At 37.2% G+C, this 19507-nt stretch overlaps 1 protein-coding gene across 1 annotated transcript in view; it reads right to left on the bottom strand.

Moving 5' to 3' along the window:
- LOC136874117 (brefeldin A-inhibited guanine nucleotide-exchange protein 3) overlaps positions 1-19507 on the bottom strand; it is a 428916-nt gene that overhangs the window by 184033 nt on the left and 225376 nt on the right. Inside the window, exon 19 of the mRNA XM_067147676.2 lies at positions 9809-9982. Coding sequence (XP_067003777.2) covers positions 9809-9982 — 174 coding nt within the window. The remainder of the gene's footprint in view (positions 1-9808; positions 9983-19507) is intronic.

The following is a 19507-nucleotide window of genomic DNA, read 5'->3' as shown; positions in this document are numbered from 1 at the left end:
TAGGTTGAATAATAAATGTATACCTTTTGTAAATTAAATGTGACATACCACTTAGTCGAGCAGCTCGTCTTCTTTCTTCCAATTCTTCCCAGCCCAAACTTTGCAACATTTTTGTAACGCAACTCTTTTGTCAGAAATCACCCAGAGCAAATCGAGCTGCTTTTCTTTGGATTTTTTCCAGTTCTTGAATCAGGTAATCCTGGTGAGAGTCCCATACACTGGAACCACACTCTAGTTGGGGTCCTACCAGACTTATATGCCCTCTCCTTTACATCCTTACTACAACTCCTGAACACACTCATACCCATGTGCAGAGATCTGTAACCTTTATTTACATTCCCATTTATGTGACTACCCCAATGAAGATCTTTCCTTATCTTAACACCTAGATACAATGATCCCCAAAAGGAACTTTCACCCCATCAATGCAGTAATTAAAACTGAGAGGATTTTTCCTATTTGTGAAACTCTCAACCTGACTTTTAACCCCTTTTATCAACATACCGTTGCTTGCTGTCCATCTCACAACATTATCGAGGTCACATTGCAGTTGCTCACAATCTTGAAACTTATTTATTACTCTATAGAGAATAACATCACCTGCTAAAAGCCTTACCTATGATTCCACTTCTTTACTCGTATCATTTATATATATAAGAAAACAAAGGTCCAATAATACTGCCTTGAGGAATTCCCCTCTTAATTATTACAGGGTCAGATAAAGCTTCACCTACTCTAATTCTCTGAGATCTATTTTCTAGAAATATAGCAACCCATTCAGTCACACTTTTGTCTAGTCCAATTGCACTCATTTTTGCCAGTAGTCTCCCATGATCCACCCTATCAAATGCTTTAGACAGGTCAATCGCAATACAGTCCATTTGACCTCCAGAATCCAAGATATCTGCCATATCTTGCTGGAATCCTACAAGTTGAGCTTCAGCGGAATAAACTTTCCTAAAACCGAACTGCCTTTCTTTCGAACCAGTTATTAATTTCACAAAATGTCTAATATAATCAGAAAGAATGCCTTCCCAAAGCTTACATGCAACGCATGTCATACTCACTGGCCTGTAATTTTCACCCTTATGTCTATCACTCTTTCCTTTATACACAGGGGCTACTATAGCAACTCGCCATTCATCTGGTATAGCTCCTTCAAGCAAACAATAATCAAATAAGTACTTCAGGTAGGGTACTATATCCCAACCCATTGTCTTTATTATATCCCCAGAAATCTCAACAATTCCAGCCGCTTTTCTAGTTTTCAACTTTTGGATCTTATTGTAAATGTCATTGTCATTGTTATCATATGTATCTTTTAATACTTCTTTAGCATTAGCCTCCTCCTCTTTCTGGACATTATCCTTGTAACCAACAATCTTTGCATACTGCTGACTGAATACTTCTGCCTTTTGAAGATTCTCACATACACACTCCCCTTGTTCATTAATTATTCCTGGAATGTCCTTCTTGGAACCTGTTTCTGCCTTAAAATACCCTTCCATTTATCACTAAAATTTGTATGATTGCCAATTATGCTTGCCTTCATGTTATTCTTAGCTGCCTTCTTTGCTAGATTCAGTTTCCTAGTAAGTTCCTTCAATTTCTCCTTACTTCCACAGCCATTTCTGACTATTTCTTTCCAATCTGCACCTCCTTCTTAGTCTCTCTATTTCTCTATTATAATAAGGTGGGTCTTTACCATTTCTTAGCACCTTTAAAGGTACAAACCTATTTTCACATTCCTCAACAATTGCTTTAAAACCCATCCCAGAGTCTGTTTACATTTTTATTTACCGTTTTCCACAGATCATAGTTACTTTTTTTAAACTGCATCATGCCTGCTCTATCAGCCATATGGTACTGCCTAATAGTCCTACTTTTAAGACCTTCCTTTCTAACATTTATTTTTAACTACGACAAAAACAGCTTCATGATCACTAATGCCATCTATTACTTCGGTTTCTCTATAGAGCTCATCTGGTTTTACCAGCACCACGTCCAGGATATTTTTCCCTCTAGTTGGTTCCATCACTTTCTGAATCAGCTGTCCTTCCCATATTAACTTATTTGCCATTTGTTGGTCATGCTTCCTGTCGTTCACATTTCCTTCCCAACTGACATTTGATAAATTCAGATCCCCCGCTACAATCACATTCCTTTCCATACATAGCTGATTATTTTGTCAAATAATTCTGAATCCGTGTCAGCGCTACCCTTTCCCGGTCTGTACACTCCAAAGACATCAAGTTGCCTATTATCTTTAGAAATGAGCCTTACACCTAGAATTTCATGTTTCTCAGCTTTAACTTTTTCGTAGCTTACAAATTCCTCTTTCACCAGAATGAATACTCCCCCTCCTATCATTTCTATCCTATCTCTACGATACACTCTCCAGTTAAAAGAAATAAGTTTCATAATGATAGATCCGTATTGAACTGTGATTACAATAGAGTAAATTAATATATTATTTTGGGTCCACCTTTTCAATACAAGATGTAAATAGTTTAAATTACATAGGGACTAGTTTCGACCTAGTAATAGGACATCATCAGCCTGAAGTAAATTGGAGCGTAAATATCGAAGAAAAAATAAACAATGTAAACACAAGTACAGTCTTTTTAAAAGTACATACCATGTGGGGTATTGAGCAGCAATATATTAAAAATAATAACTCTTCCAATTGACGAAGCACTGAGCGAAAGTTATGTTGTTTAGTTATGAATAAAGTTCAGTGCGCCGTATAGTATTAAAAGTTCAGTGTGCACTAAAAGATGTTATAAAGAAGAATTATCAGTTGAATGCTGGCTTCTTGAGTTTGCTGTTGTATATTCGAAGAAGTTACGTCATTTTTTAAGGTATTCATAGACGTCAAAACACATGGATGTTGGAAAAGTTCTTCAGTTTTTTGGAACTAGGTAATTGTTGCGCGTGGAGGCTTCGGAGTCCAGAGAAGCGCTATATTATGTTAAGAAATAGAGATCCATAAAAAAAGGTCCCGTGCGTCATATAAAAATGACAAGTTGTGAAAGTGGAAATCGAAAAAGGCTGGTTTTCAAGCAATGATGTTGTTCATTCAGAGATCAATTGAAATTAAAGTATCGTGACAATGTCTTCTCAAGATGTTTATAAACTAGAAATAATTGTCGATGCGAAGTAAGATGCTAGAAGAAAGCTCTTCTGCTTCTGGAATCTTAAAGGATGATGGATGTTTCACAAGGCGGAATAACATATATGGAGTTAAATAAAGGTGGATATAAATTCGCAGTTCAATGCGGACCATACAATTGACTCTGAATAAATGACAGTAGGAAATAAATAAATTTGGTCAGGTGGAAGAAAATGTTTAAATAAAATATGTCATAAGGGAATTTACGTGTGTTGTGATAAGCTGAGGAGAGAAAATGGTGGTAGGTGAGATGCAAGGAAAACTTGAGGAGGTGAAGGGAGAAAAATGAAGGAGAAGAAAAGGATTTTTTTTTTTTAAATAAATGACAGTAAGGAAATAAACAATATTTGGTCTGGTGGAAGAAAATATTTATGTCATAAGAGAATTGACACGTGTTGTAATAAGCTGAAGAGAGAAAATGGTGGTAGGTGAGATGCAAGGAAAACTTGAGGAGGTGAAGGGAGAAAAATAAAGCAAGGAGAAGAAAAGGATTTTTTTTTTAGGGTGGGGCGGAGGGATGTGGGAATATGAAAGAATGATTAAGAAAAGTACTATAAATAGAATGAAAAATCGGACCTTTAATATTAGATTTTGATTGTCTGAAAAGTTGAATGAGCAGGTCAAAAAGAATGTTCGATTTTTTGGAAATGTCATTAAGATTGAAATTAGGATTAAAATATTGGTCTAGATTTATAAAGCAATTCTCTGTTATGTTAAGGAGGGGTCCCTTATTCATAATTTTGAGAATTGCCATATCTTGTTTAATGTCAGTAAATTTATGATTATAATCATTCATGTGTTGACCAACTGCAGAAAATTTATTGTGTTTTTGGGCATTGACATGTTCCAAGTATCGTATTTTAAAACTTCTTCCTGTTTGTCCAATATAAGAAGAATTGCAGCTGTTGCATTTGACCCTATATACACCAGATTTTAAAAAACGATCAGTTCTATTAACAGATGATGAGTTGTGTAAGACTTTAGCATTATTATTGTTCGTTCTGAAGGAGATTTTAACATCATATTTTTTAAAAACGTTAGTGACCTTATAAATATCTTTATTGAATGTAAAGGTAGAAAATAAAGAAATTTTTGGTTTTTCTTTTTTCAGAGTGGTTATAGGACGATGTTTGTATCTATTGATAATACTTTCAATGATAGAACTATTGTAACCATTGAGTTTAGCAATCATACGGATAATGTTCAATTCTTTTTTAAGATCACTTTCAGACATTGGGACCGTATAGGCTCGATGAACCATACTATTATAAGCCGCTCTTTTATGGATTTGCGGATGAGAGGAAACTTGATGAATAGTGGAAGATGTTTGGGTAGGCTTTCTGAAGATGTTGAATTTTAAGGAATATAGATGCCTAATGATGGTTAAGTCTAAAAAATTTATTCTTCGTTCAGATTCAGATTCGAGCGTAAATTTTATGTGTGGGTCAATATTATTAAGGTTGATAAGAGTGGAAGCTGCGTCTGTTGTGCTTTCATCTAGGATTACCAAAGTGTCATCAACATATCTAGCCCAAAAAAGAATAGTAATGAAATTATTATTATCAATTTTAGTATGTTCTAAAAAATCCAAGTAGATTTCAGCTAAGATGCCCGAAGCCAGCGATCCCATGGCCAAACCCTCCTGCTGATAGATAATACCGTCGAAAGTGAAATAGTTATTATTTAAAACCAATTTCAGGATAGACATGAAGTCTTGTATTTCTAAAGCACTTAGGTGGCTGTATTTGCCTAAATTGTTTTCAATGATAGGGTATAATTTAGAGGTTTGAATACTAGGATACATATTAACAACGTCGAACGAGTGAAGAGAATGGTTAGGTCGGATATGAAATTTATTAAGATTCTCGATCATTTTGTAGATAAAAAATTATAATATCTTCTTAGAAACTTTTGAATGAATTGAGAAGCATTAGAAAGAGGACTTGGTCTGTAATTGATGATCAGGTGGATAGGGATGCTGGGTTTGTGTATCTTAGGAAGGGCTTTAGCGGTCGGAAGACTTGGATTCATGCTAATAAATTTAGTTTTTTCTTGTTCAGTTAAAAGGAATGAAGTATTTTTAAGAGTTTGTTTAAGAAGGCGTTGCATTTTTTGAGTAGGGTCTTTTTTCACAACAGTGAACGAACTGTCAGAAAAGAATTCTTTAGTCATATTAATATATTCGTTTCTTTTCATTATAACAGTGGTATTGCCCGTGTCAGCCTTAGTGACAATAAGATTATTATCAGAAATCTTCTTTTTAAGAGCGCATAATCGCTTTTGATCAATGATTGATTCTTTATTGTCGATAGGGATGTTGGGGTTCATACTTGAGTTAAGAATGTCGTTAATTTTACATTTTACTTCGAACCTAACTTCATCTTGTTTTTCGAGGGGTAATTTACTGATGGCTAGTTCAGATTCTAAGATCATAGTAGTACAGGTGTCAAGCTTATTAAGATTAGGCCAATTGTGATTAGGACCTTTGGCTAAAATTGAATTTTCGTCATCATTCAGAGGAACATTGGATAAATTAATAATCGGTGGGTGAAAGTGAATCGTTGTGCTAGAGGAATTTCTATTATTAGTAGCAAGGGTGTTATTATTTTTCTCCCTTCACCTCCTCAAGTTTTCCTTGCATCTCACCTACCACCATTTTCTCTCTTCAGCTTATTACAACAAGCGTAAATTCCCTTATGACATATTTTATTTAAACATTTTCTTCCACCTGACCAAATTTATTTATTTCCTACTGTCATTTATTCAGAGTTAATTGTATGGTCCGCATTGAACTGCGAATTTATATCCACCTTTATTTAACTCCATATATGTTATTCCGCCTCGTGAAACATCCATCGTCCTTCAAAATTCCAGAAGCAGAAGAGCTTTCTTCTAGCATCTTACTTCGCATCGACAATTATTTCTAGTTTATAAACATCTTGAGAAGACAATGTCACGATACTTTTTAATTTCAATTGATCTCTGAATGAACAACATCATCGCTTGAAAACCAGCCTTTTTCGATTTCCACTTTCACAATTTGTCATTTTTATACGACGCACGGGACCTTTTTTTATGGATCTCTATTTCTTAACATAATATAGCGCTTCTCTGGACTCCTAAGCCTCCACGCGCAACAATTACCTAGTTCCAAAAAACTGAAGAACTTTTCCAACATCCATGTGTTTTGACGTCTATGAATACCTTAAAAAATGACGTAACTTTTTCGAATATACAACAGCAAACTCAAGAAGCCAGCATTCAACTGATAATTCTTCTTTATAACATCTTTTAGTGCACACTGAACTTTTAATACTATATGGCGCACTGAACTTTATTCATAAATAAACAACATAACTTCCGCTCAGTGCTTCGTCAATTGGAAGAGTTATTATTTTTAATATATTGCTGCTCAATACCCCACATGGTATGTACTTTTAAAAAGACTGCCCTTGTGTTTACATTGTTTAATTTTTCTTCAATATTTACGCTCTAATTTACTTCAGGCTGATGATGACCTATTACTAGGTCGAAACTAGTCCCTATGTAACCTATTTACATTTTGTATTGAAAAGGTGGACCCAAAATAATCTATTAATTTACACTCTCCAGTTCCGTGAGAAAATTTCTGCATCCATTATATCATTTCTCAGCCATGATTCAACTCCTATTACAATATCTGGTAAGTATATATCTATTAAAATACTTAATTCTATTCCTTTCTTTACAATACTTCTACAGTTCAACACTAACATTTCTATGTCATCCCTACTTGACTTCCAGATCTACCCTTATCACCGCTCCCTAGACAACCCCGTTTCCCTGAATGTACCTCCCTATTAACCTTCCAAACAAATTTCCTAACTTACACGTACCACTGTGGTTTAAGTGAAGGCCATCTGAGCACAAATCCCTATCTCCTACCCACCCATTAGGATCTAGAAATTTCACTCCCAGTTTCCCACATACCCACTCCATAGTCTCATTTAAATCCCCAATCACCCTCCAGTCAGTATCCTCCTACACAGAATTCCACTGATAACAATCTCCGCTTTCTTAAATTTCATCCGTGCTGCATTTACCAGATCCCACACAATCCCAATTATGTTGGTACTTATATCGTTACATTTACCGGTCGAATTTCGAACACTCAAGAACAACTACATCTCGTATTACAAGCTACTATCGAAAGTCAAACAAATCCGATTTGACCGCAGAGAGCGAAACCAAGAGCGGATATTCAAAATCCGTACAGTAACGTTCATCCGTACAACCGTAAAACACACTCAAAATCCGTACATTTTATGGAAAAACCGGAATACTTGGCAGGTACTTACCATCATGTTACCCTTGGCTGACTTCTTTGCTATATTTAATTTCCTAGTAAGCTCCTTCAATTTCTCCTGACTTCCACAGACATTTCTAACTATTTCTTCCTAATCTGCACCTCCTTCTTAGTATCTTTACTTCTCTGTTATAATATAGTGGATCTTTACCATTTCTTACCATCCTTAAAGCTACAAACCTATTTTCACATTCCTCAGCAATTGCTTTAAACCCATCCCAGAGTCTGTTTACATTTTTATTTACCATTTTCCAACGATCATAGTTATTTAAAAACTCCCTTATGCCTGTTTGATGAGCCATATGGTACGGCCTAATAGTCCTAATTTTTACACCTTCCTTTCTTTCACATTTATTTTTAACTACGACAAAAACAGCTTCATGATCACTAATGCCATCTATTACTTCGGTTTATCTATAGAGCTCATCTGGTTTTACCAGCACCACGTCCAGGATATATTTCCCTCTAGTTGGTTCCATCACTTCCTGAATCAGATGCCCTTCCCAAATTAACTTATTTGCCATTTGTTGGTCATGCTTCCTGCTTGCATTACCTTCCCAATTGACATTTTGTTAACCGAGATCACCTGCTACAATTACGTTCCTTTCCTTATCGTTTCCCATATAGCCTATTACCTTATCAAATAATTCTAAATCAGCGACTACGCTACTCTTTCCATGTCTGTACACTCCAAAGACATCAAGTTGCCTATTATCTCTAGAGATGAGCCTTACACCTAGAATTTCAGGTTTGTCATCTTTAACTTTTTTGTAGCTTACAAATTCTTCTTTCACCAGAATGAATACTCCCCCTCCTATCATTCCTATCCTATCTCTACGATACACACTCCAGTTCCCTGAGAAAATTTCCGCATCCATTACACCATTTCTCAGCCGTGATTCAACTCCTATTACAATATCTGGTAAGTATATTTCTATTAATTACTTAATTCTATTCCTTTCTTTACAATACTTCTACAGTTGAGCACTAACATTTTTATGTCATCCCTACTTGATTTCCACTTCCCTGTTCCCTTATCACCACTCCCTAGGCCACCCCATTTCCCTAAATGTACCTACCTATAACCCTTCTAAACAAATTTCCTAACTTATATGTACCACTGCATTTTATGTGAAGGCCCTCTGAGCGCAGATCTCAATCTCCTACCTACCCATTAGGATCTAGAAATCTCTCTCCCAGTTTCCCACATACCCACTCCATAGTCTCATTTAAATCCTCTATCACCTTCCAGTCAGTAGCCCTCCTACATAGTATTCCACTGATAATCTCCACTACCTTAAACTTACCCGTGCTGCATTCACCAGGTCCCACACATCCTCAACTATGTTGGTACTTATACCTGTTTGTCTTACGTTGTTGGTACCAACATGAAACACTACCACCTTCTCCCTTCCCTCCTCCTCCTCTTCTATTTTCCTCAACATCTGCTTTAACCTAATTCCTTGATTACACTCTACCCTGGTACCCTTTCCTCCACACACTTTCCTGACATCTAACAATGGAATTCCCCATGACCAGAGCCTCAACCCCACCCACCTCATTTGATCCCCTCCCCTCCTGGTCAGTCCTATCTTTCCTGACAACTGCAGAAACTACTTCCTCCTTCCTTTTCTCCATCCCATGACCCTGTTCCATCTGTTTTTTCTTATCCACTACTCCAGATTTCCCTTTCCTACCTTTTCACCTTCTCCTACTTCCACACTTCTCAGCATAGTTCCCTGTTCCTCATCTTCCCTCAGTTGTTCTACCGGCAGTGACTCGTACCGATTTCTCACAGACACCTGCCCTGAATTCTGATCCTGCATGGAGCCCTTAGCCTGCAATCTCCTTTCCCTTAAAACAATAGACCACCTGTCTTCTACAATTCCCCCCTTTCCTTTTCATCCCACTTTCCCATTGGCAAAGTGATTGAACTTCAGCACTTCGTAGGACTTCAGACACTTTAATGCTGTAGAGCCTTGAACTCTGCACAGCATTTAGCCATGTGACTAGTCAACTGTGGTAATGCAGGAGAGGGCTAATAAAAAAAACTGTTTAAATGTGCTATTATCACTTTTTGCATAAATAAGTACTTTGTCATTTTTTAAAGAGGCTAGATGTCCTTTTTCTGCTTTGAAAGCATGCCAATCTACCCTGTCTTACGGAAAATATTCACCTGTTATACTCTCCCCTATTTTTGAAGTTGAAAACTGGGGGAGGTTACAAACAAGTAAATACAGTATGTATTTAATTAGCAACAATTCTGAAGCACATCAGTGTGATAGTCTTACCATGTCTCATCATCATCAGGCATATTGAAACTGAGGTTTAGTCGCTCACTGGCCAATTTGTCACTGGACGCCTGGTTTGAAGCATGTTGCCTGACAGCTAACTTAGGACCCAGACTATGATTCTGAGTCTGGCTGAAGAAGCTGTGCTCCAGTTGACTCACATACATACAGCACCTATACAAATAAAAGTAAATATGAGAATAACATTATTCATTTTGAAATTTTCTCCAAAGACGGAATTACACTTTGCTATTTAGCAAGGTACACTCATCTTTTATTTCATCTCTTATCTAATCCCCTATCCTCATAACCCATATTTTAAAGCATTTCACTGCATAGTATCACTGAGAGAAAAGAAATGAGAACCAGTAAAAGAAAAGAAAAACAATACAATTCAGGAAATGAAAAATACAAGGGGCAACATAACAATGAATGGTGCAAGAATGGAAATGGTGACAAACTTCTAGATCCTTGAGAGCATGATATCAGGGGATGTTATCTGATGATGGCAGTGATCACTGTCTGAAGAAGAAATACAATATAATCATCTTTTCTATATTCTAATCATAGGAGAAAACAGAAAAAGTCTGACCCTCCTTTCGATGGAGAGCATTCGATATATGATAAAGTACTTGGTGGCCTTGATCATTACGGTGACATGCTAGCCTGTATCACAGGATAGCTTGCAGTGGTGTCAGTAGTGGAGCTGTGACAGTTCAAAGACGTTGAGTCAGCACTTTTTCTGCTGCGTCAGCACCCAAGGTCATTGACCCCGTGATATCAAGACCACGTGCTCTTGTTTGTAAACAAAGCCACATGCTTTTTTGACAGCTGTCAGGACAGCTGCCATCTTTAAACAAGACAGCATCGCTAACCTCAGTGCTGCTATCTTGACGGGGTTAAAACCTCATGCCTGCAACCTTAGGCACGTAGTGGCGGGCAATTTGAAATTCCACGTGCTTTTTTGACAGATGACAGCGGCAAACTTTAAACAAGACAGCATCGCTAACCTCAGTGCTGCTATCTTGACGGGGTTAAAACTTCATGCCTGCAACCTTAGGCACGTGGTAGCGGGCAATTTGAAAACTTCCACATGCTGTTTTTGACATCTGACAGCGGCCTTCATTATACAAGAGAACATCTTGATGGGGCTAAAACATCATGCCTGCTACCTTAGGCATGTGCTGACAGTGCTGGCATCTTGACGGGCTAAAACTTCATAGCTGCATGTAGTAGCAGGACAATTCTACGTACTTTTTTTTTTTTTTTTTGACATAGCTAACTTCTGTGCTGACGGGGCTAAAACTTCATGCCTGCAACCGGTAGCGGGCAATTTCAAATTCTGCTCTTAGGTCAAGCGGGAAAAAGAAATCTCTGACCTAGTGAGGAATCGAACTCGGAGTCTCCGGGCAAAAAGCATGCACACTACACGACGGGGGAAGCAAGCAGAAAAAATAAACCTCTACAGCCTTGGTCTACGATGTGGCTGCTGCTCAGCACGACTGTTATTCTAGGCTAGTTGTATCCTCGACATAACTAGGAATCGAACTCGAGGTGCCTGAGCGAGAAGCAAACAACAAGTAGACATGCTTCAACTTGAAATATTCCTTGATTGGTGAGCAGCTAAAACTTTTGCGGTTACATTTGAGTCTATTTGAAGATAAAAAATTCATGTTGTTCCGTATTGAACTGTATCACAAATTGAAACAACAAATAATGTGGTTCAACCTATTCAATACAAGTAAATAAGAAATGTAGTGTTACATTCTTACTTGATTATAAGCAGAAGCGGTACTGGTTTCGACCACCAATCTGGGTCATCATCAGCTGAATAAAAATACAAAAGCAATGCATAGGGAAAGAAGAAATTAAAGGGTGAGTCTTTCACAAAAGCAGTTGAAGAAGCAATATAAGATAATAGGGATTAGCACCGCGCGATTTTAAATCATAAAATCTAGAAGAAGTTGAAGGTCAGTCACTTATATGAAGTAAGGCGCAATCCTCTGAAGAGTAGCACAACACACGCAATGTTCGGCACTGTGCCTCAAAATGTTTACCGTGTCATCAACAAAATGCATTTTCCACTTTTACTTTCACTCAAGATGCTTATAAAAAAACTAATGTTCTTAAAAAACAAAACATGAAAATTTCTTTTAGAACCAATAACAGAAATCTTCATATATTATACAACTCTAAATCACTAAATAAATCTAATGCTTTTTCTAAATCTGGAGTATACAGATTCAAATGTAACAATTGGAGCTCCTCGTACATCGGACAAACTGGACGAAACTTTAATATCAGATACTCCGAACATATCAACGCCATTATTTTTTATTTTATTAAATACTTCCTCTCATGGAGAGGCTGCCTTGCGACAAAGTATACTTTTATATTTATTTTTAGAAGATAAATAGATATACTGTACTTGAGAAATGTTGAAGGTAACCTAATTGTAACAGTGAATTCTTAGAACACATACAAGACTCCAAGCATAATTTCACCAATATTGAAAAAGACATTAAAATACTTGAAATCATTAACAAAGGCCCCCTTCTAAACACTACTGAAAATTGTTTTATTCACCTTGACCAATACTAATTTCAATTTAAACGACATTTCTGAAAAACCCAATATTCTATTTGACTTCCTAATTCTTCTTCTCAAAAATGCTAAATTTTTAAACCCGAATTCAATTTTCCATGCCTTGCACAGTTCCTACCCAAGTTTTCTACCTACAATAACCCACCTGCCTAACCCCCCCTAAACTACCCCTCCTTTATTTCCCTATCCTATCCTTTTCCATCCTCTTAACTTCCAATCCTTTTAATCTTCTCTTATCTACTAATCCTCCTCCTTTATTACCTTATCCTATCTTTTCTTTTCACCTCTCCTCTTGATAAAAAAAAAAAAAAAAAAAGCCGCCCAGCTACTTTCTGAATTGAACTGTATACTATAGTGCCACCTGCATTTTGGGTATTTGCAACATTCAAATTTAGACTTATGCCTTGCACTGCCTTGGACTACCTCAATTATGACCTGAATTCTTATCTTCAAGAAGTAGCGTGCTGTGCATATGCGTTTTTCACTTGTTCCCGGTATTGCGCTTTTTACCATTTTTCTCTTCAAAATTGTTTTTTACGTCAACTGTTCTAAAGAATCTACAAGATCCTATTTACATAATTCAATTATATTAAATTGTATCATATATATTTTTGCAACCGAAACAATTACAGGCTTGATCATTAAGCTATTCACCGAATTTCGTCGGCATTTGAAAGCTCAGTGCTGGACATTGAGTATGTTGCGCTGATCTTCAGGAGCTAGCATCTTGCTTCAAGCGAATCGTTGACTTCTACACAATTTTGGGACTTCATATTTATTAAATCATGTTGCGACTTCGCGCCTGATAGTACATGCAGGCTGGCTCACTTAACTGTTCATCTCTTCTCGTAAACATTTTGAGGCACAGTGCCGAACATTGCGTGTGTTGTGCTACTCTTCAGAGGATTGCACCTTACATCATATATGTGACTGACCTTCAACTTCTTCTAGATTTTATGATTTTAAATTGCGCGGTGCTAATCCCTATTATCTTATATTGCTTCTTCAACTGCTTTTGTGAAAGACTCATCCTTTAATTTCTTGTTTTCCTATGCATTGTTTTTGTATTTTTATTCAGCTGATGACCCAGATTGGTGGTCGAAACCGGTACCACTTCCGCTCATAATCAAATAAGAAAGTAATACTACAATTCTTATTTACTTGTATTGAAAAGGTTGAACCACATTATTTGTTATTTCAATTTAATTGTGTACATTTAAGTCTGCGACACACATAGCAAGCCAGGAACACGTCGTTTGTAAGGTCGAGGCTTCGATTTATCCCTAAGATGAAATTACTACTGCATATTCTGGTAGTACTGACCTAGTTGGGAATTGAACTCGGGGAGCCCTAGCAGACACGGTATACGTAGCGGCCAGCAAACAAAATCTCTGACTTCACTGGGAAATTGAACTTGGAATAAGAAGCATAGTATCTCTTGCTAGGTAAATCGCAGATACTAGCCGTTGCTTGGGTTCGATTTCTAAGATGATCTCGAACTAGCCTTACTCCTAAGATGTAATTACTACTGACTTGGCTAAGAATCAAACCCGCGACCGCCGGCATGTGACTAAGGGAGGTCGGATAGGTTAGATGGAAGTGAAGAGCTTGCTACAAGTAAGTAGAAGCAATGCCAGGACCCAGCTCAGGGCCCTACAGTTGCTGCTACCAAGTTAAGAGCCCCTGGAGCATCCCTCTGTCACCTCTTGCGGCAGGCAGGGGATACCGTAGGTGTTATTCTACCGCCCTTACTTACAGAGGGATGTGTTTGTGTTCAAAAAAGAATAAGAGATGACCAAGGGAAGTCGGATAGGTGAGATGAAAGTGAGGAGCAATGTCAGGACCCAGCTCATAGCCTAGGGTCGCCGCTCCTATGTTAAGAACCCCAGGGAGGCCTCCCTCTTAGTTGCCTCTTACAGCAGGCAGGGGATACCATAGGTGTTATTCTACCGCCCCTACGCACAGAGGATGTGTTTGTGATCTCTTACCTAGTCCTAGTACAACTACAAAGAAACATCATAGAACGTTGTTTTATTTCACTGTTTGATGTATTATATGAGGCGGTCCATTCCAAAACTCATCTTGTCCATCATAAGAGATTTTTCAGGAAAAGCGAAAAACCTGTAATTTTCATAATATAAGTCTCACTTATTTAAATGTATTATGACGCGTTCAAGTCCAATGTCATAGGGTCGTCTTACTGAAGAATTATAAATATAATTAGTAGAACGTCAATAAATTACATCTGTATTTTGGATGAGTTTTGGAGCACCCAAAAAAATTCAAAATATATTACCTCACACAACTTATTTTAAAACAAAAAAATGAAAGGATTGAGAATATAATGTTGTAATAAAACTCACCAGTACACTCATGCATTTTTTTGCTATCAGTATAATGATATTCACAAATAAATTAAACACAGCAGTGTGATTTATCATATTTACATCCTATCCATAGTATTTGGAGAGAATTCTTCCTTTATAGGCTACACTGCACTCACAATAGAAGTAACTTGAACAATAAAACATAACTTTGTTGTTAATCAAACTCTCAAATCTGTTCCCTCCTCTTGAGTTCCATCACAAAGAACTTCTGTTTCTTCAGCAAGATTATTTTCGTCTATAGAAATTGAGGTGAACAGATTCTTATAAAAGGAAAGCAACTCATTCCTATCCCAATCCATTCCAAAATGCTTTTCAAGCAAACTTTTTACGTCCTTTACTTTGGCAGTATTCAAGTTTACTCCTGGCAATAATTCAGGTGGCATTAGCATATCTGATTGAAATAATAACATTAAGTTATTTATTAGACCACCTAATCAATACAAAATCGTCTTGGATGATTTACATAAATTTGTTAGCTAATAATGGGACATGTTTCGCCTTCCCTGAAGGCATCATCAGCCATAGTCTTAACCTTAAATTAAAAATAAGCGTCTAAATAACATGTAGTAATGAAATGAATTTTAAAAATCTTGAAGAGATTTGAAGTAAAATAACATTAAAAATAACAATGATGGTTTGAAAATATAATGTGATGAGATACAATAGTGGAAGTATTAACAAAATTAACATTAGAAGGCTGCTAAAATAAGTACAATGGATAAAACAACAGATTGTTATACAACAAGTAGTAAGATTGCATAAAAGTAAAGTTGATAGTCAAGGCGGTTATAATTAGACGATGGCGAAAAATCTTATATAATCAAAGTAAAGAGGAGAGAATAAAAGTCGAAGTTAGTCGAGAGATCCAAAGTTCATCATGATCTTGAAGATAAAAGACGAAAGTCAGATGCATATGGTGAAGTTGAAGAACAGTTTCAAATAGGATCACTATGGACCATCTCAAAATTTGAAGTGATGTTCAAATGTTGTAAATTGTGAGTTTGTAGATATTCTAGTTGAAAAAGCATATAAAAGTGGAATCATTTGACGGTGACAAAGATAGCTTGTAATATTATGAGTCAGAAGAATTTGCAACCGTAGACGTCTTGCTACGTGTCTACGGTTGCAAATTCTTCTAACTCATAATATTACAAGCTATCTTTGTCACCGTCAAATGATTCCACTTTTATATGCTTTTTCAACTAGAATATCTACAAACTCACAATTTACAACATTTGAACATCACTTCAAATTTTGAGATGGTCCATAGTGATCCTATTTGAAACTGTTCTTCAACTTCACCATATGCATCTGACTTTCGTCTTTTATCTTCAAGATCATGATGAACTTTGGATCTCTCGACTAACTTCGACTTTTATTCTCTCCTCTTTACTTTGATTATATAAGATTTTTCGCCATCGTCTAATTATAACCGCCTAGACTATCAACTTTACTTTTATGCAATCTTACTACTTGTTGTATAACAATCTGTTGTTTTATCCATTGTACTTATTTTAGCAGCCTTCTAATGTTAATTTTGTTAATACTTCCACTATTGTATCTCATCACATTATATTTTCAAACCATCATTGTTATTTTTAATGTTATTTTACTTCAAATCTCTTCAAGATTTTTAAAATTCATTTCATTACTACATGTTATTTAGACGCTTATTTTTAATTTAAGGTTAAGACTATGGCTGATGATGCCTTCAGGGAAGGCGAAACATGTCCCATTATTAGCTAACAAATTTATGTAAATCATCCAAGACGATTTTGTATTGATTAGGTGGTCTAATAAATAACTTAATGTTATTATTTCAATCTAATATTATCAATACGGACCAAAAATGATATTTATTACATGTAATTAGCATATCTCGCAGGCGTTTTCCCTTTTTCATTACGGATTTTCCTAAACCTATGTCTGAGTTGTAATGAGGTTCTCACCATAAGGGTGACATTTCCCAGCGAGTCTCTGCTAATAACAAATCGTTTCACTGAAGAAAATTCAAAGTACCAAGATGCAGGCATTTTCATCATATTTTCAAAAACCATTTTCCAATTGTTCACCGAGCAGTCTCTGACAAACTTGAAGACTTCAGCATGTTTGCTGAAGATGTCTTCATATTCTGCTGGATTACAGATTATAGGGCATTTCCGTATCTCTCTCTCTCTCGACTTGAGCAAATACCCTGTCAGAGCGCAGAAATGAGTGGCCTGTCATAGGAAAGACCAATTCAACACTTTCTACTGTATATTAGGCGGAGCTGTGTGTGTCAAGAAATATGAGCACATTGCAATCATTGTAGAATTGTGGTTCTGTCCTCCACAGCCATCCGCACGAATTCGTATAGTAGTGAAGTTTGACAAATCAGTTTGTGATAATCGATGGTAAACTGCAGATGACGTTTCATTAGACTCCTCGTTGAATTCATGCTCCATCCATGTGTATGTAAAAACATTCTCCTTTGTCAACTTGGCATGTGAGGTACCCCTCACAATGGTAAAATTATAGGTGTACAATTGGCGACTGTAATAGGCAATTTGATCTGAAACTTTTGGATTCACAAGATTCTTTTGGCAGTCAAATAAAAATATTGCCATGCTGTCCCTTTCTTCTTGGAAGAACCACCGGTTCACCCTGAATTCTTCAGGTGATTTCTTGTTATACATTTTGTAAAGCTTAGCGATGCTTAAATTTCCGGGTAGATACTGTCTGACCAGTGACTTTCCGCGGCAATAGTGACTTTCACGTTGCACGGAGTGCCTCTTTTCAGTGTACTCTGGTTTGATCCTAGCTCCTCCCCTCTTTTCTGTTGGAAGTTTCCCTGTTGTGAAGTGATTTCTGGCAATCCTCTGAACCCGATCTTTGCTGACATGCAATACATTCAAGAACGTCTTTTGGCAGACCTGAATGTGAAACTGTTCTGTATTAGCAAGTTTTATATACCTTCCACAACAAGAGCAATATTTTCGGTCATCTTAATACACTCTATTCACAGCACAAAACTGCATGAAAGACTAACACAGTTCAAGAACAACTTAAAGAGTGGAAAGACTGGCATAAAACGCGGGTAAATTGTAGCGTGAGTAACGTGCTGAAATTATCCATTCCTATTGGTTGATTGTATAAGACGAGTTATGGAACAATAGCCTAAGTTTGGTGATAGATTTCTATGGGAAATGGCGAGTTTTGGTGCTTAATTTTGTGACAGAACTATCACAAAATTCATCAAGAAGGCAATGCTACCTCTAACTTTTTCTTTTTTTTTTCTTTTTTATGGATAAGACGAGTTTTGGAACAGACCGCCTCATATCAGGCCTGTTCGCAAGGAGACGAACTTGAAGTAAGAAGCTAGCATAAAACAGAATATTTTTTAGACAGAGCTTCGAGCCAAGACAAGCTGCTCGACTTGTGACCTCTGGTGAGAGTACATCCACTTATCTCTGGTTATGGAATGTCACAATCAGCACCTTTCGCCCGGTAGTGAACAAAGTACATCACAACTGTACTAAGAGAAAATACACACGTTTTATTCCAACAGTAGCTCAATCAGTTGTGGCAAGTTCAGTCTAGTGATACGTCAGCCTTGAACACAAACGTCATTGCCAACTCACGCTCTCTAGTTCAAAGCCCCTTTTAGTTGCCCTCTTACGTCACGCAGGGGATATCGTAGGTGTTATTCTACCGCCAGCACGTTTGTTTCGACAGATTTTTAAAGTGAGGAAACCTGTTATTGATTACTGTTTTAACCGTAGTTGCTAACTCACACTCTCGAGTTCAGAGCCCTAGAGACTCCTAAGTGCCTAGCTCAGGGCCCGAGGGTCGCTAACTCACGCTCCCAAGTTAACAGGCAGGGGATACCGTAGGTGTTGCTAAGAGCCCCTTGATCTTCTCTTAGACGCCTCTTATAGCAGACAGGGGATACATTAGATGTTATTCTACTGACACAACACATTTGTTTCGACACATTTTTAATGTGAGGAAACCTGCTCTTGATTATTGTTTTAACCGTGGTCACCAACTCTCACACTCAAGTTCAGAAGAGTCCTGGGGAGGGCTCCTAGGGGAATGGCCTTGGCCTACTAAGTGACTACTGCCTAGTTCAGAAGAGCCCTGGGGACTCCTCTTACGTTAGACAGGGGATACTGTCGGCCACCTCTAAGAGCCCCGTAGTCGCCAACACACACTCTCCAGTTCAGAAGAGTCCTGGGGAGGGACCAGCTAGGAGAAGGGTCTTGGTCTACTAAGTAACTACTGCTCACCCTGAAGGCCTGGATTTAGGTATCTTTATCTGTCGTAGTAGTAGTTTTTTGGCTAGGCATAGTACTGACCGCTTCTTTGAGGTAGCAGTGTTAGATTAGGACACTTAGCTGTTAAGATTGAAAAGAACAAGAGATGACTAAGTCAGTGAGTAAAAACGTTTACGACTGTACTGCTGACCGACACACTTTCTACACTCTGCCTAGCAACAAGACAGAGCACACAAAGTACTCTCTCTGTGTGAGACGCATGATAGTCGCAGTGAGAGAGAGAGAGAGAGAGAGAGAGAGAGAGTGTGTGTAAACGAATAACCAATTTACTGAATTCTTCTCACTTTGATTAAAGCTCACCATCGTGAACAATATCTGCTGCCTAGTGCTATCTGCTAAAAAAAAAAGTTTTCATTCTTTGGATATTATTATTATTATTATCATTATTATTA

This window comes from Anabrus simplex, chromosome 1 (genome assembly GCF_040414725.1).
Source record: "Anabrus simplex isolate iqAnaSimp1 chromosome 1, ASM4041472v1, whole genome shotgun sequence".
Lineage (NCBI taxonomy): Eukaryota > Metazoa > Arthropoda > Insecta > Orthoptera > Tettigoniidae > Anabrus > Anabrus simplex.
Note: the sequence above shows the minus strand (reverse complement) of the source record. Positions and strands in the feature narration are given on the sequence as shown.